Source organism: Brachyistius frenatus, unplaced genomic scaffold (genome assembly GCF_029030835.1).
Source record: "Brachyistius frenatus isolate BFR_SWC_R1_liver_20210118 unplaced genomic scaffold, ASM2903083v1 Contig_39, whole genome shotgun sequence".
Classification (NCBI taxonomy): Eukaryota; Metazoa; Chordata; class Actinopteri; family Embiotocidae; genus Brachyistius; species Brachyistius frenatus.
This window is the reverse complement of record NW_027210638.1, coordinates 1,659,833-1,676,250: the sequence shown is the minus strand read 5'-3', so window position 1 is coordinate 1,676,250 and position 16,418 is coordinate 1,659,833. Positions and strand designations below refer to the sequence as shown.

General features: G+C 43.2%; 1 protein-coding gene across 1 annotated transcript; it reads left to right on the top strand.

The window, feature by feature from the left end:
• Positions 1-10,486: 10,486 nt before the first annotated feature.
• On the top strand, positions 10,487-15,686 carry rag1 (recombination activating 1). The gene is made up of 4 exons (XM_069701833.1): positions 10,487-10,538; positions 11,545-11,893; positions 11,978-13,104; positions 13,939-15,686. Exons 1-4 carry the CDS (start codon positions 10,487-10,489, stop codon positions 15,684-15,686), a joined length of 3,276 nt encoding a protein of 1,091 aa, XP_069557934.1.
• The last annotated feature ends 732 nt before the right edge of the window (positions 15,687-16,418 follow it).

The window sequence follows — 16,418 nt, the reverse complement described above, 5'->3', positions numbered from 1 at the left end:
CTTTTCTCTCACACCTTCCCAGGAGGCGAGGAAGCACTCAGATGCTGGACTGCTCATGTTTATGTTCTCAACCTGCCAAAGTAGGGGAGAATTAAGTGGCTCTGGCTCTGTTAATTGGGCGTTAATCAGGTGTTGCTCTAATTAAAAGGCAGTTCCGCCCTGTTGGGCCCTGGTAATGAGTTTGTTATTAAATCCACAGAGGATTTTTGTCTCTTTTTCAATTTACCAACAGGGTAGTGCTTAATTGCTGTGTAAATGAGGGGAATGTCCTTGAAGGTTGTGTTGCATCAGCATGCGATCCATGAACAGAACTGTTCTAAAGAGCTTCGCCATTCAAACTTCAGATTGTATTCAATTGACTGTGACCTTGTGTCCAGATGTGCCTCTCAACAGCAACTGCAATTTTAGTTTAATTGTCATTTTTAAAAGAAACTTCTTCAAACCTAATTTGAAAAATCTGGTAACCCACTTTCCTTTGTAACAAAAGTAATTTTAAAATTGATTTCCTTTTCATCTTAAGTTGCTTTTATTTCCCCTGGTGGGTGATATTTGAGCCCTTGGAAGCACACAGTCTTTTCTGGCTAACAGTGCCTCATAAACAAACCCTCCCCTTTTAACCTTCCACCCCCACAAATCTCTTTCACCTTCATGAAAGAAACAGACCAAAGGTTGAGAATGCCTTCAGAGAAAGACCGGTCAAATCAATATGGAGATAGAAAGAAAGAGATAGAGAGACAGTCAGGCACAAAGCAAGAAATGACAGATGAATGGTAAAAGATGTTACACACTGATAGACAGGTGGCCTGATAGACGCTGAGCGATTGTGGGTGCTGATTGTTGAAGGGCATTTGCTACAGAGACATCAATCAGAAGATGGCACCAAGATTGAGAGTTTACTGCCTATGGGTGGCAGCATGTGTAGAACACAACCCGGGCTAAACCACTGCTCTTTATATCAATTAGAGACCAATTATACAGCCATGTCCTACTAATTATGCTGCACCACCACTCTACCATCCCCCAGTATAATATAAAGTGTGTGTTTCTGCGTACTCCCATGTGTCTGTGGTTATGTTCATTGAGATTAATAAATAAACTCGCCGGGTGCCAAGACGAGGCATTCTTAATCTGATTTTCAGAGCTACAATTTAGTGTTTTGGTGGGGAAGAAAAATCAAAGGAAAAAAAGAAGAGCCAAAAAGTGTTGTTTTCTCTTCTACCTTTTGGTGGTGCTGGTGTAACATCTATTGCTCGGCCTTTTGCAATGAAATCTGGTGAAATGGGGAGACAGTGCTTTCATTTGATGAGTAATGAAATCACAAAACGTCTGTGCGTGTATGCATGTGTGAGTGTTTGTATATGTGTGTGTTTGATTTTTATTTGCGAGGTAGACAAAGTGTGATTAATATTCTCGAGCATATTTCAGAGGATTTTGAGCCCGAATGTGCCGGACTGCTTAATAAGTCAAGTTTTATTTGGCTCGATCCAGGAGCATGATGAATTATGAAATAAAGCGAGAGCTCCATGCTTTTTGCAGTTTTATTTCTCTGTGGTTTACATAATTCACTCAGAACATTTGTAACTTTCCTGACAGGTTAATGCTGTTGGGTTCAAAGTGAAGACACAGAGGAAATACGCAGAAAGACAAGACAGCAGGGGAGTAACAGACACAGAGATCAGAGGAAGAGAGAACAAAGGGGGAGAGAGGATTTGAGATGTCACAATATAGTTTCACACTGTCCCTGTATTCTGTACTGCCTCATGTAGTGTCAGATTTTGATGAACTTTGTACCTTTCTTCCTTTTTTCCATCCCTCATCATCAGCTCTCCGTAACCCTGGATGCTCTGATATAGACTAAAGCAGAGATTGACCACTGCGGTATTGTGCACTCCGCTGCATTGTCATCAGTATAAGTGGACACTCTTTGAAAATGGAAGTCAGGAAATTTGATGTCTGCAGTCCAATATTCTCAGAAGAGGCAGACAGAAGGAGGGAGGGAGAAAGAGAGAAGGTGGATGAGGATGTGGGGAGGGTGCACCTTGTGTCCTTCAGTCATTTTTCTTGCAGGGACATCTTGCCTGTAGAATCTGCAATGAGCCTTTGCTCTTTGTGACTGACATCCCACCCAGACCACCCTGCTGATTACATTTGTTTAGCAGAACTGAGTGTGAAGAAGACAAACAGACAGACAGAGCTTGGATCAGGAAGGAAGAGTTTCTTGATTATTCTGCACTTACGTTCATACACTGGATTTGAGAGTGCAGGTTTTTGTTTTGTTGCGTTGTGTAATTCTCTCCACTCTGGCACCAACATTGTTTTTGTCTTTGAGTTTAGACTTGCGAATCCCTGTGCGTTTACCATATCTGCCCACCGGTACGCTTGTTCATAAGTGGTGTCGTCTTGGACATCTCAGTCCAGACAATGAAGCTATAGTCACATTCTCGTCACTCTATTCATCCCCGGCCAACTGTAGCCTCTCCCTTCTCTTATCTCTGTGTGACCAAGGAAATTAAATTACAAATATAATCACTTGGCGCCAGTTTCTTTAACAGTGTGTTTCTGCTTTGCATATAGAGTGTGCTTGCTTTGGGGACACGTTGTGTGAAGTTACTTATTGGCCTATTTACGATAACGGACTCCGCTCTACTTGGGAGTCCGACACCTTTTCACAATGGCATGAGGAAGTGAAGTGAGAGAGGGCAGAGGGGAAAAAAAAAATTGTATGAGAGGCAGACATTGAAACTTGGTTGGGTTTTACATGGGTGAATAATCTAAAAGGCACTGAGGAGATATGAGAATGAGACAATGTAAACAAACAGCAACTCAGGGTGTGCACAAAATCACTTGGTCTTTGCACCCAGTTTACTATTTTAATTCCAAAAGCAACTTTTATCTCACGTGGAGACATTTTTTTTCATGCACTTTACTTTTAGCCACACCAGGATTACCGTGTTGGCCGAAACACTTTGGTTAAGACAAAAATATGTAGGTATTGGTTTGCTGTGGAATTCTGTGCAAATAATCTTCAACCACAGAATGCTGATCTCTTGAACTGTCCTCTGGTGGAAGCAGGTCAAAGTTTTCACACTTGGGAAATATATAAACATTTACTCAATAGATCGGTACCAGGTTTAAGATGTTGTAACATCTTAACTATTGGTTGTATTGTCATGAATTTCGTCGGTATCTTTGGTCATTCCCTGATTTTTTGTAAACATCCAATACTTTGGTTTATAACAAAACAACAAAACTGTTATGTCTCAGCTTTGTGTTTTGTGCTGTTTAGCAAACATTTTCATTGCTAAACTATGATGGTGAATAGGGTAAAAATGATACCTGTAAAACATTAGCATTTTAACATGCAAACGTTAGCATTTACCTCAACATGTCGGTATTGTATTGTATAAAGTTTACTTAAGCTCCTTGAAATAAAACCACATGGCTTTTTATTTTCTCACGTACCTGAACACCGCTCTCCTCGGGGAAAGTCCTGTGTTTTATCCATACACCTGCTGCATTCAAATGGAACCCGTGAGCTTGTGGTTATGATATGGAAAGTCATTTGCACAGTATGCTTGGTGCTCAAGTGATCAAGGCATGAGAACACATTGATGGCTTGCAGAAGCCACAGAAACTAACAATTTAGCAAGCTAAATGCAAAACATTTAAAGGCTTAATTACAGAGGGAAAAGTTAGGGCTGTTGGTATGATCAAGATTTTTCTTCATTGTGTAATTAAGTTACAAAGAAAAACTAAAGACTCAAATTAATAACTAAGATGAACTTCTGTAACCTCCACCATTTCTGTTAAGACATAAAATAAGTCACAACTCGTGAACTCAGAGCTTTCAGGAAAGTTTTGAGGTCCGTTGTGAAATAACAAGCAAAGGGAGCTTGAACACTGTAAATATGACCCCATTTGAGGGCAACAACTGTCACTTGTCCTACTTCATCACATGACTCTTTTCTTCGACAACCCAGTTTTATACATAGGCATCTCACAATTTTTGATTTGCTTTTGTGAAACTAATATATTTTGCGCGGTGGACCAATGTAGCTGTTGTATTTTGATGCGAGACTGGGCTGATCATAATGTATGTTTCATCTTAATAGTTGTGTCATTGTCATTATGTGACAGTCTATGCATCAGTTATGAGGATGATTCATCAGTGTGCAAACTGTCAGTTTATGTCCCCATAGGTGAAGTATTACTTTCTTGTTAATTCTACAGTAAATGAGTGACTGAGAGTGTCATTCTCTAATTTACTGATACCAACTGCCACTGTGTGGACGGCCTCCTCTTCAGCTTAAATCTATTCCACACACGTTAGACCACCTGACTAGATAAACAGTCCCCATCGCTTTTCCTCTCCCCGTCTTTCCTGCAGGTCTTTCACAAAAATGGAAGGGATGAAAACCTGTGTATATTATAATGGTGCCTTCCGCAGGAGCCGAAAGAGAAAGTTTGTAAGGGAAGACTGGGGGGGAGAATGAATAGAAGAATTGCATTTTTATCATCGTTATTAGGAGAAGGGTATCACAGGGCTCTCTCGCTGCTCTCCCTTATTCCCTATTCAGTTAGGAATTTGTTTGCTTATGCAGAGACTGTTATACTTGCTTGTACAGGCAGGCCAGCAAATGCAAAACTGTATCAATACCTTCAGATCTACCAGGTCCCAAAGCAGTTGCTGAGCAGGTGGATGGTCTATTTATTTGTGATCTTTATGTATTCAGTGATAGTTACTTTCCCCTCCAACCACTACAGGGACCACATGTTTGACAGTCCCTTCCTGAGGCGTCTCTGTGTTCTGCTACAGTGAACAAATGCCATATGCGCCTGAGTTGGACTCAACTGTTCAATTCATTCTCAGTGTGGTCTAATCCACAGACTACATATGACTATGTGAAAAAGAGCTACAACTGTTCCCAAACAATTACTGTACATGTCTGTTCCTGTGCTCTTGAAGCCCACAGCTATCATCATCATCCTCTCCGCCAAGCAGGATGCCTTGAGAGACTGGACTGGTAAAAAAAATGGCTCCCTGCTGGATCATGTGAATCATTGCGATGACTGGTTGATAAATGTTTCACCACCCAGCCTCTGGCTCCAATAGCTATTTCTCTTTCCAACTGGACTGGCTGCCAAATGACAGCAACTTCTCTGCAACAGGCCCCCACCTTTCCACAGCATCCTTAGCAGCTCCCCCCTTCACCTCCTATAATTACTGTACTCTATAAGTCAGGTTTAAGACCAGTCACTCTAAATCAGCCCTGAATCGGCACGTTACTGTGTCCATTGTTCCCTTGTCTGAGCTCTGGCAGGGCTAGTGCAGAAAAGGGCATGGCTGTCCTGGCATTTCCTATAATGGACTTTTTAGTTAAAAGACAGGGGAAATAATAAGCAGATCTATGTGCGGGAAAAGACCTCTTTGTGTTTGGTGGGAAGTTAAGACCAGCGACAGTTGGGGGTTAGAGTTGACAGACAACAGCACTGCTCTTTTCACACAGCTTGACACATAATGGGACCAATTTTTCTCTCTACATCTCTCCCTAGTGGCCATGATTTGCTCATTACATTGATGGAAAGGGGACTGAGGGAGGGGGGAGGAAAAGAAACAGGGAGAATGACCAGTCAAGAGACAAATAGTGTGAAATTTAGCACTGCAAATTCAATATTACTCTCATTTCATTTAAAAAAGTGTGTGGATGTAACCCACTCATGAAGGTGTTTAACAATTTGCCCAGAAATCCTCCCTTCATGGATCCTGAACGTTTGAAATCTTGAGTTGTTTGCAAGATACTATCCCTCAGCTGGCAGACCTTCTGTGTAAACCATCACCAGGCAGTTTGGGAAAAGAGAACTAATACGTGGTTAAACACAAGACAAATTCAAGGAGTAGATGTTTACCTGACTGGAGGTCCCTTTGCATCAAAAGTACTCCTCTTCAATCAGGGAAATCTACATTTAATTAACACAGAATTAAAGCGCATTGTTATTTTGATTAAAGACACTGGTTGTGATTCCCCACTCTACTCGAGTGCTCCTGAATCTGGCTTAGGGTTTAATTTCTTTTGGTTTACTGCGAGTGGATCAACATCCATCTGGATTGTCTGCTCAGATGCAGGTCTCGCTTTTCAGATGGCTATACTCCAGCACAATCCTGCCATGTATTCACACAGCAATCTATGCATGTTATTGACCTCTATGTAGCCTATCTGGCTATAATAGGATTAGTTTGTTTTTCAAAAAAAGGGTTCTTAAAATGGGCACGCTCAGTTTCTGTAACTTAAGTTGTTCTCCACATTGTCTAACATACCAGAAAAGAAGAGACGGGTGGAACCAGTCCAAAACCAAAATAACTCTGCAGTGCCTCGGGGACAGTTATAATGCAAGACTTGGAATGAACTAATATGGTCCCAAGACTTGACTATCCAACAGAATGAATATTTGGAGAGCTGGACATGGAAGATATTGTGGTGTCAGGCTGTCAGCAGATAGTGGGGGGGATGTTATTTGTCGAAGCCGTGATGTTGCGGCATGTCTCTGCTCTCTGTTAAAGCTCCATCAGTCAGGATGAGCCGACAAGTGGTGCAGCCAAGTCATACAGGGTCACGCAAGACCTCAAGACGGCATCACTCAAGTGGAAGTCACTGTGTGATTGTAAGCACACTCACCTGTGGTACAGAGGGAGAGCGAGAGCCAGTAATTAATCACCTCATTGGAACAATCACATATTTGATTTTTAACAAAACCTGAAGAAGGAGAGGGGCGAGACGAGGGTAAACAAGACATTGAGCAGAAGAGACGGGGGAGATGAATGAGGGGGGGTTTGAGTAGTGGGGTAAAGGGTTTGTTCTGGCAGGTAGCTTTGACGAATAGCTCTGCACTGAAGTCTACCTCTTTGAGCATTAATCTACCAAATCATGTCTCCGGCAGATGAGGGATGGACAAGGTGGACAGTGGGAGGTGAATTGGCTGGGGGAAGCTGCAGAAGTCGTCAAACGTGCTATAAAATTTCTATAAAAAAAATTTGCATTCCAAATGCTCAATATATTGCATGACACACAGTGGAAATATGAGAGCGAAATGCACTCTTTAACCTTAATACAATCACAAAGATGCCCACACACTTCATGACATTTTGAAATATCATGCTGCAATTTTGGTTGGTCTATTCAAATGTGGACATCGTTGACATTTTATTCCCTGTGAGGAAGATAACAATGCTGATGTGGAATTCATTCATTGTCCATGTCTGCTATTGACACTTTTCCTTAAGCTCCTATGAGCTGTCAGAGGATCTTTTTTGGACCTTTGGCTTACATAGTTCTGCCTGGAAAGCTTGATCTCTTTCCCCCGTTCCTTGTCACAGCCTGCAATCAGCCTTAAGCCCTTTTGTGTTCTCCATTCTGAGCTAAGCCTGTTATCCTGTGCAACTCCTTTACACAAGATCACTACTATATCCCATTTCTCTGTCTTTCACCTAGTACACCTTGCCTCTTGTTCCCTTGTCCTTCTTGTTCCCTGTCTGTCTCTTTGTTTTAGAAACAAAAGTAAAAATGCTGAAGTTTCTCAAGGATGGATTAGTGGGACTTTTTAAAAATATTTATTTAGTCTTGTTCCCCGTCATAACCCACACACCAGCACCGATACGAACACAGCTCTCTCTATCCCTTTTTTGTCCCCACATCCCCCTTTCCCAAACAAATGTACTGGTCCAGCTACATTCCCACTCATCCCTCCCACTACACACACACCTGCTTCATGCTTACACACACACACACACACACACACACACACACACACACACACACACACACACACACACACACACACACACACACACACACACACACACACACACACACACACACACACACACACACACACACAGGGCCACAATGTTGTTTGAATTTATCATATTAGAAAAAAAAACACTCTCTCCCAGTGCAAGGTGTCAGTTCGGTGGTGCATTGCAAACTCCTGCATGTCCTCCTAAACTGCAGCCTCTAGTCCCCCAGAGCCTGCTCCTCACATTCATAACACTCCGCTCCATGCCAGGTGGCTGTCTACGCAAGTCCTCTCGCCCATAAATCAGACTGTCTTTGAGTTGATCAATAACAAGTCAATTAGCAGGCGTAGAGAGATGAGGGTCTCGGAGGGTCACTGCTTGTTTGTCAGGCAGACATCTGCAGCTCTGTCCCTGTCTGCCCACAGAGCTAGGTGTGTCGTTTACCTTGCAAACATGTGGCTACTTGGCGATCATAAATCTAAATATCAAACTATAAATAGGCTTCGAACATCTTGCTACAATCCATCATTTGCTTGTTCTTGAAAATGTAATGAATCAAGCATTTGTGCGCTTCAGATCTTTCAGCTGTGTCTGATGGATTTGAATAGGCTGAGAAAACAGCACTTTTTTTTTTTTACAAACTTGTCCCTGTATGTGCTCTTCAGCATTACCTGTGAATAGGTATGCACGTCAGAAAGAAAGAAACAAACAACAAAAATATACTGCTGCTGTCTTAGGTCACACTTGGCCATACGCACCAAATATAACCTGCAAAGCCTGCCAGTATTCATCCTGCTCCCCTGTTAAGCTGACAAGAGTGGGAGAGACCCAACTGTTTGGTGCCCACTGACTGTGTATCTAATGACTTGGCTGGCAAAGACAATGCAGCAGCAACAGGCACCTGTGGTGAGTACTCCAGATTAATGCCCTGGATAATTACAAACAAGAATGATCTTGGGCAAATACTCCCCATACCTGCTGCGACATTACATCAAATAATGCTGTCTAATTAAAACTCATTCTGAACGCTGACAGAGACAGTAATTGAAGAGATGAATGAAATATGCTGCTTTAGTGCTGGCTTTATTGCGAGATCAACAGCTGATTAAAAACTAAGAGGAGTGGACAAAATAATGGCAACAAAAGATAATTCCAATAGACAGTATCCTGTATTTTATGTTTTGTAGCTTTGCAGCCTCATTGCACCTCTCCAAGTTGCTTTGAAAACTAAATTATCATACATGTAACTGCCAAGTGAACACTCATATTCCAACGGCACACACACTAATTGGTATTCACCCTAATATGAGTCACTTGTGTCACTGCCTTTGTCATTTTGATTCACAGCAGTCACCACCTGAATTGCTAATACATCATTCACAAATACTGAAAGATGGCGAGGGAACAAGTTAGAACACTAATTAGAATGACAATAATAACTATGACTGTCATTATTATTACGACAATTCCTATTATTTCTGTGCCTCCGTTGTGATGACAGCTGTGGCCGGAGGCATTACGCTGCCTTCATCAGTCCATCCGTCCCATTTTTGTTGGCTCAATATTTCAGGAATGCCTTAAAGGAATTTCGTCAAATTTTGCATAAATATTCACTTGGACTCAAGGATTGATTTATATTACATATAAGAATTGATTATAGTTTGTTTGATTTATATAGTATAGAAAGAATTGATTATAGTTTGGGGGCCAAAGGTCACTGTTACCTCACAAAACTTGTTTGTGGCCATAACTCAAGAACTAACGCGCTAATCACGACAAATTTTCACACAAATGTATAATAAGATAAAATGACGATGCTTTATATCTGAAAGATCAAAGGTCACTTCACGGTGACACCATAATGTTCTGCAGAAACACTTTTGTGGCCATTATTTAACACCATAACTCAGGAACAGAAGAGGAGACACTAGTCTGATGACAGTAATCTTAGGTGTGGTCATTATATGGATATTCAGTGCTGGAATTTGTAGCTTCTTTGCAGCAACATACACCTTTTAAGCATTGTCTACTGTCATGGTTACGACTTTGTGTTCTGTCCGAATCTGATTTATTGGACAAATTCCTTCAAATTCTTCACTTATATCATATCATACAGTCAGAATAGACTGTAAACTGCAATTTAACTGGTTGGCGAAGTAATACCGTAATTCTATGTAAATCTTTTCATTTATTTTTGCTCTAAAAATCCTACAGCATCTACCTTGATTACTTATTCTATGATCTGCTGTGTCTCTGCACTATTAGCCTTTAACAGTACCCCCTTTTCTTTCACAGTGAACCACCTGGCTGAGGCGAGCCTGTAGATGGATATGAGGAAAAGAAGATAGAGATGACATACAAGAGTTTACAGCTGAGGAGCAGTGTGTTGTGGTAAAAAGTTGTTTGTTTGGGGTATACTGTTGGATTCTGTACATGCACATGTGTTTGCAACTGTGCTTTGGGGTTGACCTTGTTTTTTAGTTTTTTTTGTCAGCTGCCTGTATCAGGTGGCAGGAGTTGACAGTTGGGATTCCATCAAAGGTATAAATACAAGGCACAGTGAGCCAGAGAGGAGCAATCCCACTGTGTGGAACCACAACTCCTGGTGACAGAGGCTCCAAGCTGTGACTGACTCAAACATATACAGTACATGTAGTGTGTAAGGCCTGGCTTCAGGGTTTCCCTTGTGCTCCCATGCGGAGAGGGCCCCCGAGGGAGCTAACGCCAGCTGAGACTGAAAAACAAGGTAAGAGCCCAGCTGACACACATGCACACAGGCTCAGCTGTTTGTCTCAAAGGAGAGTTCAGCATGTGAAGCACACAGAGAGACAGGAATTGGAGGAGACTGACAGATTAATGCCTCCGAGGGTAATATCGTTGCGAGGACACTGAAAGATGGATAGACGGAAGATTCTACCGTGTGTGTCCTATAGGTGTGCCATGGTAAGACGTTACAGTTTCTAGGATTGTTTGCTTTATCGTCAGAGCTGGTAATGGACCCTAGAAAGGATGGGAGGCTTCAGTGTCATTGATCTTACTTGTCCTGTATCATAAGAGTACTTGGCTGTTGAAATATGACTTCTGAATTGAACAATGTTGTTTTTGGAAAAATTCTTTATGATGTGTATTCAATATGATGTTTTCTTGTTTTCTTCCCCCCCCCCTGTTTGGTCAATATCTATGTATTATGAAATTATTTTGCTGTGTCTAAGATTTTTCCTCACATTCAAATTGCCAGTTTGAGGCTCCCAGGGCTCCACTTTTCTCTCCAGCCAAGAAAATGACTAATATAAATGATTGACAGCCCTGCAGGGATAAGGTTGCCCATTTAGCAAACTTGCTGTGTCAAAGGAAAAAAAAGTCACAATGTCTCCCTGAGTGATGGGTCTAAAGATGGAAGAAATGAAGATTTTGGTGTTGTATCGATCCCCCAGTGCTTGTCTCATGCATTTTACACAAGATCTAAATGCCACTTATGGTATAATACAGCAGTCTAGGTCAGGGCTCACTCTCCTCCGTTCAGTGGGATTTCAGGGTACATGGTGTATAAATCCAACAGGAATCAAGTAAAGCTTTTAGATTGTTTCATAAGCTCAACACTGAGAAGGGACTAGGTTCAAATTCTCAGGGATTTGAACCTTCAAATCTTTTCTTTGTATCCATTATCTTATGGACAGTTGAGGTTATTTTCATACTTTTTACAGTGCATCAAATGAAGCTCCTCTCCTCTCTTCTCCTCTCCAGGGGCTAAGCTCTAAGTGCCATCATGGCAGCAGAAAGCCTGGAGACAGATGGTCCCAGATCCTCCATGCCACCTGAGCTCCACCATCCCCACTCCAAGTTCTCTCAGTGGAAGTTTAAACTGTTTAGGGTGAAATCCATGGAGAAGGCCCCTCTTCCCAGTGAGACGCAGTCTGCGAAAGGATGCTCGTTAGGGATCTCACCTCCTGCAGCTCCAAATATAAAGTCAGATCATTGTATGGGTCCTGGGAGTGTTATGAAATTATGCCTTGGGGGAAAAGGAAAGGAAAATGTGGAGGGCCCTGGCAAGAGAGTAGATATAAAGCTGCAGGAAATGGAAATCCACATGAACCACCTCAGGTAATCAAATTTAACTATACTTAATGACAATATTCTATACATTTCTAACTATGAATTTAACTACATTGTTTTTCTTCTATGAAGGTGCTTGTGTCGCATCTGTGGAATGGTCCTGAGGAAAGTCAAAGGACCAGTGCACGATGTTCATGGAGATCTGGATGAGGCCAGCAAATGTGCCCTCCGTAAAATGGGCTGCAAGTTTACAACCTGGACAGAGGTCATCCTTAAAGTCTTCAAAGTGGACGTGAAAGAGGACACAGAATCTGTCCACCCTCTTTCTTTCTGCCATCGCTGCTGGATGGCTGCCATACGAGGAGGGGGGGTCTGCAGCTTCACCAGAACAAGAGTCCCTGAGTGGAAACCTCACTCTTCCTCCTGCCACCTTTGCTCCCCAAGGAAACCATCATTCCACAGGAGAGGGAGGAAGAGGAGGAAAGTAATTCCCAAAGCTCAGAGCTTGGCAAAGAGGACCAGGTGGGACCACGGAGACAGCATTGCTATTGGTGAGAAGAGGGCTCTGAGGCCGTTCGGAGACCGTCATGGTCCTGTGCTCACGGCCAGGAGGAAACCCAGCATCCCGAGAGAGCAGTGGGTGAGGAACATCACACACTGCCAGAAAGAGCACCTAAGTACCAAGCTTATCTCTGAGAAGCTCCCAGTGGACTTCATCATTTCTTTCACCTGCATGGTGTGTGACCACCTGCTCTCTGATCCAGCTCAGTCCCCCTGTGGGCACCTCTTCTGCCGCAGCTGTATTATAAAATTCATCCACGTTCTGGGACCTCACTGCCCTGCCTGCAACATGCCCTGTGCCCCTGATGACCTCACCCCACCTGCCAAAACCTTCTTATCAGCCCTGTATTTCCTGCCCTTGCACTGCCCCAATGACGGCTGTGGAGTACAAGTAAGGCTAGACTCATTTAAGGCTCACTGTCTGAGCCACGAGTTGGAGGAAGACGCCAGCCAACATTTATCACAACTCGACAACTACCTGCTAACCAACAAAGGGGGAAGACCCCGCCAGCACTTGCTCTCGCTAACCCGTCGTGCACAGAAGCATCGGCTGAAGGATCTGAAGAACCAGGTGAAGGTGTTCTCGGACAAAGAGGAAGGTGGTGACCTGAAGTCTGTGTGTTTGACTTTGTTCCTGCTCGCACTGAGATCTGGGAATGAACATCGTCAGGCAGATGAACTAGAGGCCATGATGCAGGGTAAGAGGCTATTATAAACCTTTTGTTCAGTCAACACAGCCCTCTGTAGCCCAGAAACAGGGACACAAACAAAAAAAGTTATGATAGTGTTTGCTCATTAATATTTCCACCTACCTCTGAGGAATACAGTTATCTCATAAATAGCAATGGGTTGAAAAGTTCACTAGTGAGGAGAGAGAAGAAAGTTTTCTGTGATTTTGATTGAAAAGCATTTCATTATTGTCCATCTCTGTCTATTGAACCACCGCTGTTACACGCCCAACCCCTCCGTGATTCTCTCCCACTCTCACTCGTCTTGTCTGTCAGTCTCTCATTCTCACACTCCCTTTAATGCAGAATAACAACTCTTGTGAAGGGGCTGTTAGAATCAAAACAACATCAGCAGCTCTTGTATCTGCAAATTACACAGACAGCACCATCCTCCTCTCTGTGGAATAGAAGCCAGCTGGTGTCTGTTTTCATCTGCAGCCAATACATCACTTTTGCCAGCTTCACTGATTCACCCTCTGTCCCCTTATAACATTTGAAAATTAGGAAATATTGGATTTTGTAATCATGGGCTTGTGGGCTTTTGACAATGATACATTCACATATGGGTGTTAAATTTGCGATTCTTTCTGTCTTGTACTGGAAATTACTCCAAATGTGGGATATCAAATGAGGACATGTTAGATTCTGCAGTTCTTTTCAAAGCACTAGAAATGGGCTTCTGCAGTTTGGTGTTAAATAATTCTCTTCATGTACCAATCCCTTCCTCTTCCTTTCTTTTCATGTTTTTATTTTGCCTGTTTCTGTCCCTCTGAAACTTTCTCTCCTTTCATTTTCTCTCTGCAGGCAGAGGCTTTGGGTTGAATCCCGCTGTGTGCCTCGCCATTCGGGTCAACACTTTCCTGAGCTGCAGCCAGTATCACAAGATGTACCGGACTGTCAAAGCCACAAGTGGCCGCCAGATCTTTCAGCCACTGCACACCCTCCGAGCTGCAGAGAAGGAGCTTCTTCCCGGCTTTCACCAGTTTGAATGGCAGCCAGCTCTCAAGAATGTGTCTGCATCTTGCAGTGTTGGCATTATTAATGGGGTCTCTGGATGGGTTCCCTCGGTGGATGACGCCCCGGCTGACACCATGACTCGACGCTTTCGCTATGATGTGGCACTGGTGTCAGCATTAAAGGATCTGGAGGAGGACATCATGGAGGGGCTGAGAGAGAGCGGGATGGAAGACAGTGTTTGCACTTCAGGCTTCAGTGTCATGATCAAGGAGTGTTGTGATGGCATGGGTGATGTCAGCGAAAAGCACGGTGGAGGACCAGTTGTTCCTGAGAAGGCTGTACGTTTCTCTTTCACTGTTATGTCTGTGTCTGTCCTGGCGGAGGATTGTGAGGAGGAGGTTACCATTTTCACCGAGCCGAAGCCAAACTCAGAAATGTCCTGCAAGCCCCTTTGCCTCATGTTAGTGGATGAGTCAGACCATGAGACACTCACAGCTGTCCTGGGGCCTGTAGTTGCAGAGCGCAATGCAATGAAAGAGAGCAGGCTCATTCTATCCATTGGTGGCCTGCCTCGCTCTTTTCGCTTTCACTTCAGGGGCACGGGGTACGATGAGAAGATGGTGCGAGATTTGGAGGGTTTGGAGGCATCAGGGTCGTCATACGTCTGCACTCTGTGTGACTCCAGTCGAGCAGACGCCTCTCAAAACATGGTGCTACACTCCATCACACGCAGTCATGAGGAGAACCTAGAACGTTATGAAATATGGAGAACCAATCCCTTCTCTGAGTCTGTTGATGAGCTGCGAGACCGGGTCAAAGGGGTCTCTACCAAGCCATTCATGGACACCCACCCCACAATGGATGCATTGCACTGCGATATTGGCAATGCCACTGAATTCTACAAAATCTTCCAGGACGAGATTGGAGAAGTGTACAAAAAGGTGAACCCCAGCCGGGAGGAACGCCGCAGCTGGAGGGCAGCCCTGGATAAACAGCTGAGGAAGAAGATGAAGCTTAAACCGGTAATGAGGATGAATGGGAACTATGCCCGCAGGCTAATGACCCTGGAGACTATGGAGGTGGTGTGTGAGCTGGTGCCCTCAGAGGAGAGAAGAGAGGCCCTGAGGGAGCTCATGAGGCTCTACATCCAGATGAAGCCTGTGTGGCGTGCCACCTGCCCAGCCAAGGAGTGCCCTGACCAGCTGTGCCGCTACAGTTTTAACTCCCAGCGCTTTGCCGACCTCCTCTCCTCTACCTTCAAATATAGGTACAATGGAAAGATAACCAATTACCTGCACAAGACCCTGGCCCATGTGCCTGAAATCATAGAGAGAGATGGATCCATTGGAGCCTGGGCCAGCGAGGGGAACGAGTCGGCAAACAAACTGTTCAGGCGTTTCCGGAAGATGAATGCACGTCAGTCAAAGGCCTTCGAGCTGGAGGACGTGCTGAAACATCACTGGCTCTACACGTCCAAGCACCTGCAAAAGTTTATGGAGGCCCACAAGGACTCTGCCAAAGCTTTCCAAGCTACCATTGACCCGGTAGAGATACAGGATGACGAGGATATGTCTCTGGAAGTGACCGATTTTTGATTTTTTTTCTCAAGTATTAACATTTGATTGATCTTAAGAGCTGTATCTGCCAGTTGCCTCTATGTGTATGTATCTTACTCTTTGATGTCGAGAAATGAAAGGAGCCAGTCTCATTCCGGTTTGGGTAAGAGGCTAGACATATTTTCACGTAAAAAAAAAAAAAAAGTACTTTGTTGTGATTCAAGTATCTGTATTAATTTATTGTTGTTGGGAATAACAAAATATTTTCTTTAAAGAACCAAGTTTTTCACCTGAATAGACAAATTCTTTACTATTTTGAGCATCTACATTGTCTTTGAATTGCCTTGCTTTGTTAAGTTACAACACTGCAAAGATGGGACAGAAGAGAAATATACTGTAAGTTTCTTTGTCTTTTCTCTTTTTCCTAGTTCTTTTTTTTATCTTCACCATCTGTGAAATATGGTGCATTTTATTGTATTGCAAGAATATGACACATTTATGAATTTATATTGAGGGGATATTTATGGAAACAGATGAAAGCGCTGTAAGTCATGGAGCAAAATTGTGTTAAAAAGACCACATTTGTGGCCACTGTATTAATATATCATTTTAGCTGGAGAAAAATGCAATCACAGAGACCCAAATGTTCTTTGTTTCATGAGTGCCCTCTGAAAAAGATGACTTTAGTGCTTTATCGTGGGATCCCTGAGGGGCAAAATAGATGCCAGGTCACTTTGAACCAATTTTTATCTATTTTAGTTTTTTCACAGT